The 18,962-nt window shown below is 39.4% G+C and overlaps 1 protein-coding gene across 1 annotated transcript in view; it reads right to left on the bottom strand.

Annotated features, from left to right (window-relative positions):
• Positions 1–18,962, bottom strand: part of CLNK (cytokine dependent hematopoietic cell linker) — a 116,558-nt gene that overhangs the window by 72,880 nt on the left and 24,716 nt on the right. The window contains exon 4 of the mRNA XM_059923844.1: positions 11,848–11,885. Coding sequence (XP_059779827.1) covers positions 11,848–11,885 — 38 coding nt within the window. The remainder of the gene's footprint in view (positions 1–11,847; positions 11,886–18,962) is intronic.

The raw sequence follows: 18,962 nt of genomic DNA, 5'->3' as shown, positions 1-18,962 counted from the left end.
AGAGGCATAAGCAGCAATGACAAGGGCACCAGCGAAAACTCTGGTAGAGGCAGTGGAGGGTGGAAACTGCTGATTCTCAAATAGAGCCAGAGGCAGCTCAGAGAAGAAAAAACAAAAACGTGCTATAGCAGCACCTACTGAAAAACAAAAGAAAGGTCTCTAATTACCAATCTGTGGAACTGTTAGAATCAAAGTAAACAAAGCTTTACCTAAACAAGAGAGGTGTTTGCTACTTCAAATGCACTGGTAGAGGAACAACTCATCAAGCACCATGAAGAACCATGGTAACACAGTATCACAAAATGAATAGGACAATTATCCAGAAACCAAATTTAAGTCACAGGAGACTGTGATCTAACTGATAGAGTTAAAAATAGCTGTCATGAGGAAACTCAACAAGCCATAAGAAAACTCAGAAAGCAATTCAATGAGCTCAGGAATAAAACCAATGACAGAAGGAATACTTTACCAAAGAGACTAAAACTCTAAAAAATAATCAAACAGAAATTCTGGAGCTTGAGAACTCAATAAATGAGATGAAGAATGCATTAGAAAGCATTGGAAATAGAGCAGATAATGTGGAAGAGAGAATCAGTGAGCTCAAAGATAGAAATTTAAAAATGATTCAGGTAGAAGAGGAGAGAGAACTAAGATTTTTTTTAAAAAATGAAGAAATTCTATAAGAACTATCTGATTCCATTAGAAAAAAAGCACCATAAGAATAGCGGGTATACCAGAAAAGGAAGAGAGGGAGAAGGGAGTAGAGAGCTTATTTAAAAAAATAATAGCTGAGAACTTCCCAAACCTGAGGAAGGAACTGGATATACAAGTCCACGAAGCTAACAGAACACCTAATTATCTTAATGCAAAAAGACCTTCTCCAAGACACATTATATTAAAACTGTCAAAAGTCAATGATAAAGAAAGAGTATTAAAGGCAGTCAGGGAAAAAAAAGACAGTAACCTACAAAGGTACTCCCATTAGGCTATCAGCAGATTTCTCAGCAGAAACTCTGTAGGCCAGGAGAGAAAGGAATGACATACACAAAATACTGAAAGATAAAAACTGTGAGCCAAGAATACTCTATCCAGCAACATTATCTTTCAGATATAAAGGAGAAATAAAGGCTTTCCCAGACAAATAAAACCTGAGGGAGTTCATCACCACTAGACCTGCCTTACAAGAAATGTTGAAAGGAGCTCTTCTACTTGAAATAAAAGATAAAAGTATACAAAACTTTGAGTAATGTGATAAATAGAGAGAATCAGAAAATTGTAACTCTAAATCAGAATAGGTTGTTAAACACTTAATTATAGCATAAAGGTTAAAGGAAAAAACATTAAAAATAACTATAGCTACTTAAATTTGGTAATGAACTCACAACATAAAAAGGGATGTTTTTGTGGCAACAAAAATATGAGAGGGAGAAGAAAAGGACACAACCTGTATAGACAAATGAACATAAGACTAAACAACATGTTACTGAACAAATATTGGGTTAATGGAAAAATTCAAAGGCGAAATAAAAAAACACATGAGGACAAATAAAAATGGAAATATGACATACCAAAACCTATGCATGCAGCCAAAGCAGTACTAAGAGGGAAGGTAGCAATACAGGCCAACCTCAAGAAATAAGAAAAATCTTGAATAAATAATATAACCTTATACATAAAATAGCTAGAAAAAGAAGAGAACACAAAGCCCAAAGTCAGTAGAAGGAAGAAAATAATTAAAAATAGAGCAGAAGTAAATGAAATAGAGAAAAAAAGACAACAGAAGAAGATGAATGAAAATGAAACTGAGACCTGGTTCTTTGAAAAGATAAATAAAATGGGCAAACCTTTAGCTAGACATACTAAGAAAAAATGAGAAGGCTTAAATAAATAAAATCTGAAACAAAAGAGAAGTTACAACAAAATACCACAGAAATACAAAAGATTATAAGAGACTACTATGAATAGCTATATGCCAACAAATTGGATAACCGAAATGAAACGGATGTAAATTCTTAGAATTATATAACCTTCCAAGACTGAATCATGAAGAACTAGATTTTCTGAATAGACTGATCCCTAGTAAGGAGATTGAAGCAGTAATCAAAAACCTTTCAAAAACAAAAGTCCAGGAGACATTCAAGATGGCCGAGGAGTAAGACGTGGGGATCAGTTTCCTCCCCACAAATACATCAGAAATACATCTATACGTGGAACAACTCCTACAGAACACCTACTGAACACTGGCAGAAGACCTCAGACTTCCCAAAAAATAAATATATATTTTCCTTTTCCTCTTTTTGTGAGTGTGTATGTGTATGCTTCTTTGTGTGATTTTGTCTGTATAGCTTTGCTTTTACCATTTGTCTTAGAGTTCTGTCTGTCGTTTTTTTTTTTTTTTGTACAGTTTTTAGCACTTGTTACCATTGGTAGACATATTTTTTGGTTTGGTTGCTCTCTTCTTTCTTTCTTTTTTAAATTACTTTTAAATTTTTTAAATTTTTAATAATTTAAAAATTCTTTACTTTAATAACTATTTTATTTTATTATATTTTATTTTTTCTTTCTTTCTTTCTTTCTTTCTTTCTTTCTTTCTTTCTTTCTTTCTTCTTTTTTTCTCACTTTTCTTCTGAGCTGTGTGGCTGACAGGGTCTTGATGCTCTGGCCAGGTGTCAGGCCTGAGCCTCTGAGGTGGGAGAGCTGAGTTCAGGACATTGGTCCACCAGAGACCTCACGGTTCCATGTAATATCAAACGGCGAAAGCGCTCCCAGAGATCTCCATCTCAACGCTAAGATCCAACTCCACTCAATGAGCAGCAAGTTACAGTGCTGGACAGCCTATGCCAAAAAAACTAGCAAGACAGGAATGCAACCCCACCCATTATCAGAGAGGCTGCCTAAAATCATATTAAGGTCACAGACACCCCAAACCACACCACCAGATGAGGTCCTGCCCACCAGAAAGACAAGATCCAGTCTCATCCACCAGAACACAGGCACCTGTCCCCTCCACCAGGAAGCCTACACACCCACTGAATCAACCTCACCCACTGGGGGCAGACACCAACAACAACGGGAACTATGAACCTGCAGCCTGCGAAAAGGAGACCCCAAACACAGTAAGTTAAGGAAAATGAGAAGACAGAGAAATACACAGCAGATGAAGGAGCAAGGTAAAAACCCACCAGACCAAACAAATGAAGAGGAAATGAGCAGTCTACCTGAAAAAGAATTCAGAGTAATAATAGTAAAGATGATCCAAAATCTTGGAAATAGAATGGAAAAAATACAAGAAACGTTTACCAAGGACCTAGAAGAACCAAAGAGCAAACAAACAATGATGAACAACACAATAAATGAAATTAAGAATTCTCTAGAAGGAATCAATAGCAGAATAACTGAGGCAGAAGAATAGATAAGAGACCTGGAAGATAAAAATAGTGGAAATAACCGCCACAGAGCAGAATAAAGAAAAAAGTATGAAAAGAATTGAGGACAGTATCAGAGACACCTGGGACAACATTAAACGCACCAACATTCGAATGACAGGAGTCCCAGGAGAAGAAGAGAAAAAGAAAGGGTCTGAGAAAATATTTGAAGAGATTATAGTTGAAAACTTCCCTAATATGGGAAAGGAAATAGTCAATCAAGTCCAGGAAGCACAGAGAGTCCCATACAGGATAAATCCAAGGAGAAACATGCCAAGACACATATTAATCAAACTATCAAAAATTAAATACAAAGAAAAATATTAAAAGCAGCAAGGGAAAAGCAACAAATAACATACAAGGGAATCCCCATAAGGTTAACAGCTGATCTTTCAGCGGAAACTCTGCAAGCCAGAAGGGAGTGGCAGGACATATTTAAAGTGGTGAAAGGGAAAAACCTACAACCAAGATTACTCTACCCAGCAAGGATCTCATTCAGATTTGACGGAGAAATTAAAACCTTTACAGACAAGCAAAAATTAAGAGAATTCAGCACCACCAAACCAGCTTTATAACAAATGCTAAAGGAACTTCTCTAGGCAAGAAACACAAGAGAAGGAAAAGATCTACAAAAACAAACCCAAAACAATTAAGAAAATGGTAATAGGAACATACATATTGATAACTACCTTAAATGTAAATGGATTAAATGCTCCAACCAAAAGACATAGACTGGTTGAATGGATACAAAAACAAGACCCATATATATGCTGTCTACAGGAGACACACTTCAGACCGAGGTACCCATACAGACTGAAAGTGAGGGGATGGAAAAAGATATTCCATGCAAATGGAAATCAAAAGAAAGCTGGAGTAGCAATTCTCATATCAGACAAAATAGACTTTAAAATAAAGACTATTACAAGGAGCAAAGAAGGCCACTACATAATGATCAAGGGATGAATCCAAGAAGACAATATAACAATTGTAAATATTTATTCACCCAACATAGGTGCACCTCAATACGTAAGGCAAATGCTAACAGCCATACAAGGGGAAATCGACAGTACCACAATCATAGTAGGGGACTTTAACACCCCACTTTCACCAATGGACAGATCATCCAAAATGAAAATAAATAAGGAAACACAAGCTTTAAATGATACATTAAACAAGATGGACTTAATTGATATTTATAGGACATTCCATCCAAAAAGAACAGAATACACTTTCTTCTCAAGTGCTCATGGAACATTCTCCAGGATAGATCATATCTTGGGTCACAAATCAAGCCTTGGTAAATTTAAGACAACTGAAATCATATCAAGCATCTTATCTGACCACAACGCTATAAGAGTAGATATCAATTACAGGAAAAAATCTGTAGGAAAACTACTAAATAACCAAGAGATCACTGAAGAAATCAAAGAGGAAATCAAAAAATACCTAGAAACAAATGACAATGAAAACACAATGACCGAAAACCTATGGGATGCAGCAAAAGCAGTTCTAAGAGGGAAGTTTATAGCAATACAATCCTACCTTAAGAAGCAAGAAACATTTCAAATAAACAACCTAACCTTACACCTAAAGCAATTAGACAAAGAAGAACAAAAAAGCCCCAAAGTTAGCAGAAGGAAAGACATCATAAAGATCAGATCAGATATAAATGAAAAAGAAATGAAGGAAAAAATAGCAAAGATCAATAAAACTAAAAGCTGGTTCTTTGAGAAGATAAACAAAATTGATAAACCATTAGCCAGACTTATCAAGAAAAAAAGGGAGAAGACACAAATCAGTAGAATTAGAAATGAAAAAGGAGATATAAAAACTGACACTGCAGAAATACAAAGGATCATGAGAGATTACCACAAGTAACTATATGCCAATAAAATGGACAACCTGGAAGAAATGGACAAATTCTCAGAAAAGCGCAACCTTCTGAGGCTGAAGCAGGAAGAAATAGAAAATATAAACAGACCAATCACAAGCACTGAAATTGAGACTGTGATTAAAAATCTTCTGACAAACAAAAGCCCAGGACCAGATGGCTTCACAGGCAAATTCTGTCAAACATTTGGAGAAGAGCTGACACTTATCCTTCTCAAACTCTTCCAGAATATAGCAGAGGGAGGAACACTCCCAAACTCATTCTACAAGGCCACCATCACCCTGATACTAAAACCAGACAAAGATGTCACAAAGAAAGAAAACTACAGGCCGATACCACTGATGAACATAGATTCAAAAATCCTAAACAAACTACTAGCAAACAGAATCCAACAACACATTAAAAGGATCATACACCATGATGAAGTGGAGTTTATCCTAGGAATGCAAGGATTCTTCAATATATGCAAATCAATCAATGTGATAAACCATATTAACATCTTGAAGGAGAGAAACCACATGATCATCTCAATAGATGCAGAAAAAGATTTCAACAAAATTTAAAACCCTTTTATGATAAAAACCCTCCAGAAAGTAGGCATAGAGGGACGTTACCTCAACATAGTACAGGCCATTTACTATGTGTGACCAACCCACAGCAAACATCATTCTCAATGGTGAAAAACTGAAACCATTTCCTCTAAGATCAGGAACAAGACAAGGTTGTCCACTCTCACCACTATTATTCAGCATTGTTTTGGAAGTTTTAGCCACAGCAATCAGAGAAGAAAAAGAAATAAAAGAAATCCAAATTGGAAAAGAAGTAAAGCTGTCACTGTTTGCAGATGACATGATACTATATAGGGAGAATCCTAAAGATGCTACCAGAAAACTACTAGAGCTAATCAATGAATTTGGTAAAGTAGCAGGATACAAAATTAATGCACAGAAATCTCTTGCATTCCTATACACTAATGATGAAATATCTGAAAGAGAAATTAAGGAAACACTCCCATTTACCATTGTAACAAAAAGAATAAAATACCCAGGAATAAATCTACCTAAGGAGACAAAAGACTTGTATGCAGAAAACTATAAGACACTGATGAAAGAAATTAAAGATGACACCAACAGATGGAGAGATATACCATGTTCTTGGATTGGAAGAATCAACATTGTGTAAATGACTATACTACCCAAAGCAATCTACAGATTCAATGCAATCCCTATCAAACTACCAATGGCATTTTTCAGTGAACTAGAATGAAAATTTTCACAATTTGTATGGAAACACAAAGACCTCGAATAGCCAAAGCAATCCTGAGAAAGAAAAACGGACCTGGAGGAATCAGGCTCCCAGACTTCAGACTATACTACAAAGTTACAGTAATCAAGACAGTATGGTATTGGCACAAAAACACAAATGTAGATCAAAGGAACAGGATAGAAAGCCCAGAGATGAACCCTGACACATATGGTCACCTTACTTCTGATAAAGGAGGCAAGAATATACAATGGAGAAAAGACAGGCTCTTCAATAAGTTGTGCCAGGAAAACTGGACAGCTACATGTAAAAGAATGGAATTAGAACACTCCCTAACACCATACAGAAAAGTAAACTCAAAATATATTCGAGACCTAAATGTAAAGCCAGACACTATAATAAAACTCTAAAAGGAAAACATAGGCAGAACACTCTATGACATAAATCACAGCAAGATCCTTTTTGACCCACCTCCTGGAGAAATAGAGATAAAAATGAAAATAAACAAATGGTACCTAATGAAACTTAAAAGCTTTTGCACAGTAAAGGAAACCATAAAAAGATGAAAAGACAAACCTCAGAATGGGAGAAAATATTTGCAAATGAAGCAACTGACAAAGGATTAATCTCCAAAATTTACAAGCAGCTCGTGCAGCTCAATATCAAAAAAACAAACAACCTAATCCAAAAATGGGCAGAAGACCTAAATAGACATTTCTCCAAAGAAGATATACTGATTGCCAACAAACACATGTAAGGATGCTCAACATCACTAATCATTAGAGAAATGAAAATCAAAACTACAATGAGGTATCACCTCACACTGGTCAGAATGGCCATCATCAAAAAATCTACCAACAATAAATGCTGGAGAGGGTGTGGAGAAAAAGGAACCCTCTTGCACTGTTGGTGGGAATGTAAATTGATACAGCCACTATGGAGAACAGTATGGAGGTTCCTTAAAAAATTAGAAATAGAACTACCATATGACCTAACAATCCCACTACTGGCCATATACCCTGAGAAAAGCATACTTCAAAAAGAGTCATGTACCACAATGTTCACTGCAGCTCTATTTACAATAGATAGGACATGGAAGCAACCTATGTGTCCATCAACATATGAGTAGATAAAGAAGATGTGGCTCATATATACAATGGAATATTACTCAGCCATAAAAAGAAATGAATTTGAGTTATTTGTAGTGACGTGGATGGACCTCGAGTCTGTCATACAGAGTGAAGTAAGTCAGAAAGATAAAAACAAATACCATATGCTAACACATATATATGGAATCTAAAAAAAAGTAAAAGGTTCTGAAGAACCTAGGGGCAGGACAGGAATAAAGACACAGACGTAGAGAATGGACTTGAGGACACGTGGAGGGGGAAGGGTAAGCTGGGACAAAGTGAGAGAGTGGCATGGACATATATACACTACCAAATGTAAAATAGATAGCTAGTGGGAAGCAGCCGCATAGCACAGGGAGATCAGCTTGGTGCTTTGTGACCACCTAGAGGGGTGGGATAGGGAGGGTAGGAGGGAGACACAAGAGGGAGGAGATATGGGGATATATGTATATGTATAGCTGATTCACTTTGTTATAAGGCAGAAACGAACACACCATTGTAAAGCAATTATACTCCAAGAAAGATATTAAAGAAAAAATGAGCAAATTGAATACAACAATACATTAAAAGGATCATACACCATGATCAAATGAGATTTATTCCAGGGATGCAAGTATAGTTCAATCTGCAAATAAATCAACACGATACACCACATTAAGAAAACGAAGGATAAAAAAATCACATGATGACTTCAATAGATGCAGAAAAGTATTTGACAAGTTTCAACATCTATTTATGATAAAAACTCAATAAAATGAGTATAGGAGGCATACACCTTAACATAATAAAGGCCATGTATGACAAACCCACAGTTAACATCATACTCAACCAGAAGTGTCTTAACTGAGACCATGAATGTAAAATTTTTAGCAAAATACCTGATGGTAAACACTCAGTAAACACTAGTTGTAAATATTATTATGACTGCTACTGTAATAACAACTACTATTAAAAAAAGCTTGAGATAAGGGAAGGCCACCAATCATGGTTTGTTCTCCTCCCTTTAAAGTCTCTCTAACATTTGTTAAGTACTTTATATGTGTTAGGTGCTTTCTGTACTCTATTTCATTGTATAAGCAGAAATATCTATGAGGTGATTTTACTATAGTGTAGGAACCTGGAATTAGATAGGCTTGAGTTTAAATTCTAGGTTTGCATTATTCTCATTCTCAAATATATTTAGACAAGTGCTTTATTAGTCCCAAGCTTCCAAGTGTATGTCTTTTTTTTTATCATCACTCTATCAAAGAAGTTTGGTAAAAGTAAAGGCTAGTTACAGGATGAGTCTGCTTTCCAGGTAAGCAACAGCACAGGGGGGAACTCACCAGGCCCCTCTCTGGAGGACATTTTGGGCTCCACTTTGGCTCAAGGCGACTCTGCTCATTCAATGAAAAGGTGTAGAATGCAATTTAGTAAATCTGTGTTCTCCATGGGACAGCATAAAGAAGGAGATGGACCCACTGAAGACAACAATTTTGACTTTCAATGTGTTAGCCCTTGATTTTCCCAAGTGCTTCCTATGGAAAGCAAGGCTTGAGTCTTACATGAACAGAGGAATCAGGCAAGTTTTGAAGGGCCCGTTTATCCAACATAAGGAGTTCAGGTGCAGGAGACCAGGGACTGCCATAGTGATTTAAGAGCAGGAACAGGTTAGAAGGGGAGAGCTTGGTGACCCAAAGGAAAAAGGTTACGTCACTGAACACAAAGGTGGAGTAGAAACATTTGCATATTTGCGTTCATGCTGTGCCCCTTGCAACAGGTCATTATAGCCCTGAAACCCTGCCTACTTGGTCTGGTCTCAGGAGGTAAGCAGGGATCAGACTGGGAGTTCTTGGATGGGAAACCGGGTGAGATTGGTCTGCTTAGCATCAGCATGGATCCAAGACGGAGTCATCCTATCCTAGATCTAAACTGTGAGTCCACTTTATGACCTTGGGGAGGTTACTTAACCTCCCTTACTTCAGTCTGTAAATTGGAGAAGGCTAAAGTTACCTTATTTGGTTGCAGTCAGAGATTAATTGAGCAAATTGTATATGAAGGTTCTACTTTGGTGCCTGCCCATGACAGGAGCTCAGGACATGTTAGATCCCTTCTCTCTAGTTGACGTGCTGAGTATCAGTGGAGCTGAGTGCCCATGGCAAAGCAAAGATGCTGGGAGGTGCACTCCAGGGGTTTTCACAATTGACCTGGCAAAGCGGGAGAGGTGACTGGGTTGTTCTCCTCCAGAACTGCACACAGAAGTGAGTTCTGAGCTGAAGCACCAGTATTTGACTCCTTTGGGATTTGACAGGTAGACATTTTTGCAAGGACATCATTTTTATACTATTATGGCAACCAAGACTCCTCAGAGCACAGTCTCTTTGGGAAAGCCTTGGACCTGCTGGAAGAACTGGAGATGTGAGACAGAGCCCATCTTTAGTCCTGTCACCTTGCTAGACTTCATGGGGGCAGGGCACAAAGGGACGCCAGCAGGAGCCACAACCACCACTCCAGGTCTGAAGAGAATCTACATCAGACCCTCAGAATCTTGCCCCCAGGACCAAATATAAATATTTTGGTTTATTTTTTCCAGAAAGAGAAAGGGACAGAGTTTCATTTTAAATATAATGCATTACATCTATTTATCTATTAACCTATCTAGTATCTGTCTACTGTCACTATCAGGGTTCTTACTAAAAGCTCAGTATATATAAGCCTTATACTTTATAAAATATTTTGTGATTGATTGATTCATCGTGTGTATGTGTGTGTGAGTGTGTGTCCTGGGATGAAGAGCCATAGCTTTAATTTAAGTTTTTAAAAAAACTTATTTATTTATTTATTTTTATTTTTGGCTGTATTGGGTCTTTGTTGCTGTGTGCGGGCTTCCTCTAGTTACGGTGAGCAGGGGTTACTCTTTGTTGTGGTGTGCGGGCTTATTGCAGTGGCTTCTCTTGTTGTGGAGCACGGGCTCTAGTCACGTGGGCTTCAGTAGTTGTGGCACGTGGGCTCAGTAGTTGTGGCTTGTGGGCTCTAGAGCGCAGGCTCAGTAGTTGTGGTGCACAGGCTTAGTTGCTCCAAGGCATGTGGGATCTTCCCAAACCAGGGCTCGAACCCATGTCCCTTGCATTGGCAGGCGGATTCTTAACACCTGCACCACCAGGGAAGTCCAAATTCTTAAAGAAGTCTTTCAAATAGTAAAGAACCAATGATTTTACAGCTAAATCCTGTCTATCTATCTATCTATCTACCTATCTATCTATCTATCTATCATCTATTTATCATCTATCTATCTCTATCATTTCTATCTATCCCATTTATCATCTATAGATAGGTTAGTTAAAAGTATTCAAATTATGTACATATAATTTAACAATTAATTTATTTATAGTGTTAGATATCTGATTTCATGTTATAAATTTAAAATTTTCTTGTCATCAAACTTCTTTGTAAATATTATTAATGACTTCATAGTATGAATATATATACATTCAATGATTTTTCTATTATTAAATATTTAGCATGATCCTAGTGTGTTGCCATTTAAAATATATTATCAAATATAGATAAGTATTTAAATATTAATCCAAATTTTAGCTTAATTCTTTAGTTTAAATTCCCAACCGTAGAATTATGGGGCCTAAGAAAATGGACATTTTTATATTTGTTAGTTAATATTATGAAATTGCTTTCCAAAGAGTTTCTTGCAATTTAAAATTTCACCATGAGTTTTAGGAAGTGATTTTCTCATCACACACTTGCCAGCACCATGTGTTGGTATTTTCACCTTATCCAATCTTCACAATGGCCATTGTGAGTTAATTTTTGTCTTTATTGTATAGTTGAGGAATGGAAATATAATGTTTTTCCCTTTCTCTATATTAATGCCTCAATATTTATTTATTTTTCCAGTTTTACTGAGAAATAATTGACATACATCACTGTATAAGTTTAAGACATACAGCATGATGATTTGATTTACATATATTGTAGGAATACAGTTTTCTACCCAAGAACTGAAATGCAGTTTTCTCTGCCAGGGAATTATGCCATTTGGAAAAGTTTAATTGTTTTAAATTCACTAAGTACCTTAAAAAAAGCCACTTACTTTGTAAATATCAAACACTGACAAAATAGGTAAGGAAAGCAGCTGACTTACGCTGTCAAGAAGAGGCTCATTAATAGTCTGGTACTGGCCTGCCAACAAAAAGAGACCAAAATGTTATTGCAAAACATTGGGAAGACTGGGACCTTGTTTTTCTCCGGAAATCTTGCGCTCATTTCAATTAAATTTTCTTGACTGTAATTGCTCAAAATGAAGTGCACATTTCCATGCTTCTCATTCTATCAGCTGCTCTTACATAACAGGGGCAATGGAAAAGGAGGAAAGAGAATCAAATCCCAACTAAGAAGCCTTTCCACAGCAAGCTAGCCTTCTCATTGAAAGAGAAACAATGTTAGAAGGAACGCCGCCCCCCAATCAGTAGCACCCAAAGTGATGACTCAGCAGCAGCTCAGCCAATGACCACATGTGTTTTCCCCTCGCCCTGTGGCACACGTTGTATTTGCAATAATCTGTCCACACATTGTCTTCTTGAACAGACTCTATATATTTGAAGAGTAGGGGCCATATCTACTTATTCATCTATCCCTGACTTGAGGTGCAGGGCCCTGTTGACCAAATGAGTTCTTGATAGGCGTTTGTTGAATAAATCTTGTTCAGCAGATGTTTCTCAACACTCAACTTCCTCCCTTGGACTTGTTCTATGAAAGATTGCCAGAAGGTCATCTAGTGTACTCAGTGCTCGATGTTTTACATTTTACCCTCAGATTATGCAAAGAATTGCTCACATGACCTGCAGGTCTTTTTGCTTCCTCATACACTTAATTTTCCTAAATTGCAGTATAATTTCATGCTGTTAGTCTGAATTTAGGAACATTGTAGGCAGAAAATGTTCTTATCACATTCTCTTTATTAGCACATATATGAGAAGTTTCTAGTGGGTCTCAGGACCAGAAGCTGCACACTTCTTTGCTTTGATTTAATGGAAAACATCAATCCTAGAAGAGATCACATTTCCCTTCCTCCTTTGGCTGTTAAGACTCTCAGGGCAAATTTCTAGCCTGCGTCCAAATAGTGCAGAGGACCATGGTATGATGTGTATTCCTACCTTTTGGTCTGGCTTCATCATGTTCTTAAACTTTTGTCCTTTCACCCTGAATTCTCTTCCCAAACCAAAATACAAAATTAATAGCTGTGAATTTGTGCCAGCATGCCAAAGTCTTCTGTAGGGTATAATGTATACATTAATGGAACTTTGGCTCAGTGGAAACACAGTTCTATGGAATTTGCCTAGGACCAGTGCATGGGGGAAGTGTTAAGCCAGAGCTAATCTCCTTGAGATAATGAGCCAGGAGGACGAGTATCCTGTCTGCACCTGCACCAGTCACAGTCTATTCTGGTGGTAGGACCAGCAGCAAACACTACCCCGGGGCACTAATAACATCTCCCTGTCCCAGCACAATTACACCCATAGTGAGATCCCTGGCAGAGAAACCTACAGGTTTTCCAGCCCTTTAGCAATTTGTACTCTCTCATGAATTGAGTTAAATTAATAATGTCACCCATTAAACACCAGCTGGTCTGGCAGGCACAAATGAGCACACACTTACTGGGGATCTGCTCTGGCACTTGTGATCTAGAAAGCAGCTCCACTGTCTAATTCAGGGTTCGATATCATTTCATTTTAGGATATTGGCTTCATTGAACGTAGTCATTATACCCACATTCTCATGGAGAGCTGTGGGGGATCTCTTCTTTCAGCAGCATTGCAGTCTGAGACCCTCCTGGATTCCCCAAATATGCTACGTGCCACTTCTGGGTCTTTGCTTGTGTCAATTCCACCTGGAGTCCCTGCCTCCTCCATTTTGTTTTCCAAAATGCTCAGTAAACTTTGAGATCCTCCTGGGGCTTCCCTTTCTGACCACTCCAGGTCACTGTAATCTCACCGAATCAGTTAGAGCCGTCATTTTCTGTTTTACTCACCGTTACGCAAATAAGAAGAAGCAGCGTCTGATTACTTCTTTGTTGTTTAAGTCCACTGCCCTTCTATAGGGAAGGAATTATCTTTTATCTCTATCTCCCTCAGTACCTACCTGTGTTATGAACAATGCAGAGTTTTGGAAATGTAATTTTAAAAGCATAGTTTTAAAACTGTAAATCAGCACCTGTCATTCATGGCCCATGAAACATAGCCCAGATTCCCTACCGTTGCTCCCAGAGGCCAGCAAAGCCTGGTTCCTGCCCTGTCTCTGATCTCATCTCTCTCTAGTTCCTTCCTCCTCTGAGCTCTAACCATATCAGCCTCTCTTTAAGTTCATCCAGTACATCTACCACAGAGATGTCGCATGTGTCCCTTAGTCCAGAAAGTTCTCTCCTCAGCTCTGCCCAGGCCTGGATACTTTTCATCCATCATACTGTGTCTTAAATGTCATCTCCTCTGGAGGACCCTCCCTGACCGCCAATCTCAGCTAAAAATTAAGGAGGGCCCTCCAGCCCCGGTCATCACTAGCTCAGGCGCCTGGAAGTGGTGAGAATGCTGTGTGCTCACCAAACCCCCCTCTCCTCCTCCTGTGGGCGCTCGGCTGGCGCACAGTTCCTGGTGTCCCTTGCACTGGGCGGTCTTGGCATGGAGCTATGGACACTGGGATGAGGCAGGTGTGATGGATTCCACTGCAGGCCGGCCCGCTTGACCCTCCACCTCTCGTTCCTGCCCCAGTGGCTGGCCAGAGACAGAGGACCCCAAGGCCCTCAGGGATAATGGAAGCCACTGGGTGAAAGGAGAGTGAATCCCAAATGAATGTTTGGAAAAAAACCTCCTTCAATTTACATGGGATTGTGATGTGAGCAAGAAATAAACCTTTATTTTATTAAACTACTAACATTTGTAGTTTATGCATTCTAGATGTTAGTCCTCCCTGATTAATACACCCTGCTCAGCTTCTCCTTAGCATGTAAGAACAAAGCAAGCCAACGAATATATCACACAGTTAAGGACGGTGGTGCCTGTCTCCCCCGAGGCAGTGGTGAGATTCCAGGCTCTTGCTCACTCCTGTAACCCTGTGTACGGTAAGTGACCATAAATGGCCAGTCGGCTGTGGAAACGCCCAGAACTTGGAACGAGTGACAGAACTTTCAGTAGAACCTGGTCCCCTCCCTTGCTGAGCGAACTTGAGATTGGTGTTGTCTCTTGCTGGGCCCAGATCCTCACCATAGCAACAGTCCCCCGAATTCTTCCCAGTCTTTGAGTCTTCCTGGAATGGAAGGATAGATGGGCTTCTCAGAGAGAGCCGTTTTTTAGAAAGATGAGGGAAGCTGCTTAGTAGCTTTCCCCATCACCATCCTGGAAGAGTGACGGTGAAGCTGTGACAGTGGAGGGTCCTTCATCACCCTCTGGAACCAAACAGCCACAGAGAACAACTGCTTTCTGAATGACCCTCAAGGAAACATCTTTTTACAAAAGACAACATTTCCCTAACAGTTATTTATTTATTTATTTTTTTTAAGGAATTCCTTTATTTTTATTATTTATTTATTTATTTATTTATTTTTGGCTGTGTTGGGTCTTCGTTTCTGTGAGAGGGATTTCTCTAGTTGCGGCAAGCGGGGGCCACTCATCATCGCGGTGCGCGGGCCTCTCACTATCGCGGCCTCTCTTGTTGCGGAGCACAGGCTCCAGACGCGCAGGCTCAGTAATTGTGGTTAATGGGCCTAGTTGCTCCGCGGCATGTGGGATCTTCCCAGACCAGGGCTCGAACCCGTGTCCCCTGCATTGGCAGGCAGATTCTCAACCACTGCGCCACCAGGGAAGCCCACTAACAGTTATTTTTAAGAGGGAAGTGAAGATGAATGTGTGTCACGTAAAGCTCGGGGGGTTTCCTGACTGGCAGAGGCGATTACCCCAGACTTTAGTCGTGAACATGGACACCTCGTGCCTGCAGAGGTGTGACAAAGGTGTACGACCAATGCCCATGAAATTTAGGTCCCCTGACCATTGGCATCTTGGATGCTTTATAAAAAAGAAAGAAAGCAAATTTGGGCCCCAGAGCAAATCAATTGGTTTTTACACAAGCTCCTGTGGTGATATTTATTCTGGTCTCAGAAGTCTGAGAATTAGTGACATAGAAGCTCCCACTCTTGTCCAGTGGAAGGTGAGCCATGTGAGTTAAATAAAGTGAGGAAGAGAGATTCTCAGGCTATTTTCACTTATCAACACTTCCATGAACTGAAGCTCCTGGAGGTGCAAGGCTGGTGCCTTGTCTATGTCCCCATTTAGTACCTTTAAAGGGACAGGGTAGCTGGCTAAGCACCCAAGTGCTATTGCCATGGGATAGGCATGGGTGAAGAAAATCCCGAACTAGTCCCATGAAGAGAATGTGCTTCCCTGGTGTGAGAAGGGTAGAAGTAGGAAGCCTGCAGAGTTCTAGAACTTTCTGTTTCTCTAGGAAGTGAAATGAGTTAACAGGTCTTTCAGATGATTGTATTTCTAAACCAGACAGGTTCCCCAAGCAAAACCAGCTTCTGCTTTCATTTCAGTCATGAAACTTCAGAGGGAGAGGCACAGGGGGAGAGAGGAAAGGTGAGGGTTAGGGTTACCTCCAATTCCAGAGGCTGCAAGCTGGACTTACTCATAAATATGTAGAAAAAAGCAAGAAGCCAGTGATACTCATAAATATGTAGAAAAAAGCAAGAGGCCAGTGAATCCTAACTTCCGTCACTAAGTACTCCAGAGCAGAGACCACTGTGTCTCGCCATATCCATTTTCCCTTGCTTCTCTATACTAGAACCCGTCCTGGTTGGCTGGGTACATGGCCACCTTGAGTAAGTCCTTATTACCTGTCCTAATCTTCATGTGGGCATGAGTTCAAGTTTTGGTTGATGGAAGAGGTGGAAAATCAACTCACAGTTTCCAGGAAATTTTCTTGAGGGAAATTATTGTGCACCATTCATTCCTTCTTCTCCTTCCCTTCCTCCTCCTGCAGCCCAGAGCACAGACATCACTATTTTAGGCGATGGTATGGAGACCAACTCGAGGCGGGGAGGGATGCAGGAGGGGCAGGGTCTCTGACTTTGAGGAGAAGAGCTGCCAAACAGCCTTGGACTGCTTGCCTCTGGACTTGACTTACATAAAAAAATATACATAAACATTTGTCATGTTTCAGCCCCACGATTTCTTTTTTAAAGTGTCTTGCAGCCTTAAATTTTTTTTTTTATCAGCCTTGGTGCTCACCAATAATGTAGCAGAGCCTCTGATCAAAGGCATGGACACATGTTTCACAGAAGCTGAATGAGAAGTTCTAGGTTCAAATCCTGGCCGTTTCACTTTCTGGCCATGTGACCTCAGGCAAGCTTGTAAGCCTGGTGGGAATAAGAGTATCTACCCCAACTAGCTGTTGAGTAGCGTAAATAAATAACTCCCTGGCTCAGTGCACTACTAAGGAATTGCTGTGTTCTGTGTTTCATGTCTTTTCAAGTTCAACTTCATGGCCAAATCTTTTCTCACTCAATCCAGATCTTTAGATCTTCAGATCTATATTAGGAACTTGTTCATTATTTAGTGCCCATTTTCAAACCAAATATGTGCCTTTTCCAACATTCAACTCTGTTGACGAGCACCAGTCAGTTCTTCAGAAGGGTTCTTCAAGCTGAGGTCCCTTCTAGCCGTGAAGCTCTGGGATTCAATGACTGAGAAAACCGAGGCTGACAATATTTGGTGCCTAACTTAACATGTGTGCTGTGATGAATCTGAGTTCTACACTACTGGTGTCTTTACAAGTTCCCTAACTTCACCTGGGCTTCATTTAGCTGATCTATACAGCAAGGATAATAAAATCTGTACCTTACAACTAAATTAGATAAGTTTATAAAAGGCCTGGCACAAAGTAGGGACTCCATATATGTTAGTTTCTTTTCATTTTCTCTCATTCACAGGTCCTAGGGCTTGCCGGTATCATGAGAGAACCAGTATTCAAACTCTGAGCTCCACACTTACAGCCCTTGGTTCTTTCCTCTACAAGATGCTGCCTTTCTCCATTTTTATCTTTTAAAAACTTGAAAGTATTTGGGGATGGAGGGTATTGGCCTGATCTTCCTCTCACTATGGTGAGGAGTAGGATAGTTTACACACTTTACCCTGGCAGGTCCCAAACTTTAGAACATCTTTAGCTTGGCATCAATCCATGGTTATAGGGAAAGGCAGGAAGGAACTTGCCTAGGGTTACTTTCACTGCCTCTGAGTAAAGGATTATGATGTCCAATAAGCCTTGACTATGACTTGTATAGTCAAGGGGAGCAGAGAAGGAAAAGGGAAGAAAAGAAGGAAGTAGGAAGGGAAAGAAAGAGACAGAAATAGAGATATAGAATATATATACACACATATAATATATGTATGTTATATATCTATTATATATTGAATTTGTCATCTATCATCTGTCTATCTATCTACCTATCTATCTACCAGCTCAGTCATCTAGCACTTCTGGGAATTTTGGTTTTATTCACTGAACCACAGTCTCTTGATCTGAAGATTATGAGCTGTGAATTCCAAGTCACAAATAGTCTAAACTCACAGTTACATGGGAAACATGTATTGGGAGTTGGGAGAACAGGCTTAATGTTCTCACTAGATGGCTCTTGGAAATTCACTTCCCTTTTCTAGTTCTTAGTTCCCTCATCTGTAGAGCACAGTTGTAGAATCTCAGACTAGCTAAGTCCCCAGAAATTTTCATTTTTATTTCCTTTTTTAAAAGCTTGTGGCCAAAGCTGGTTAGAGTGTCTGTCACATTAATAAACTACCAAAATTGGTTGAATGAATGGATGGATGGATGAATGAATGGTGATAGTTAAGGCAGCTGCCTCTTGGTGGAGACAGCTTTGATAGTTTCCATCCACCTATCTCTATATATTTTTGCTTCAGCCAGTGATTCTCAAAAGACTGTCCTAGAACTACGTGAATTAGAATTATCGTGTTAAAGGTAAGGATTCTCTGGCCTCACTATAGCTCTACCAAAGCATAAACGCTGGCGTGGGCTTGATGATATGCATTTTTCACTGCTGTCATTCTGATACATGATGAATTGTGAAGACATTGTAAATTCTTGGGCATATCAACCTTAGATAATTTGAGTCCTGGCTTGTGCTTATAAGAACTGGGTGGACACCTTTTCCCTGCAATTCAACTGTTAACGTTTCTGTTCACCAATTTCCCCAACATC

Source organism: Balaenoptera ricei, chromosome 5 (assembly GCF_028023285.1).
Source record: "Balaenoptera ricei isolate mBalRic1 chromosome 5, mBalRic1.hap2, whole genome shotgun sequence".
Lineage (NCBI taxonomy): Eukaryota > Metazoa > Chordata > Mammalia > Artiodactyla > Balaenopteridae > Balaenoptera > Balaenoptera ricei.
The sequence above is the reverse complement of the archived record's forward strand: the minus strand, read 5'-3'. Positions and strand labels throughout refer to the sequence as shown.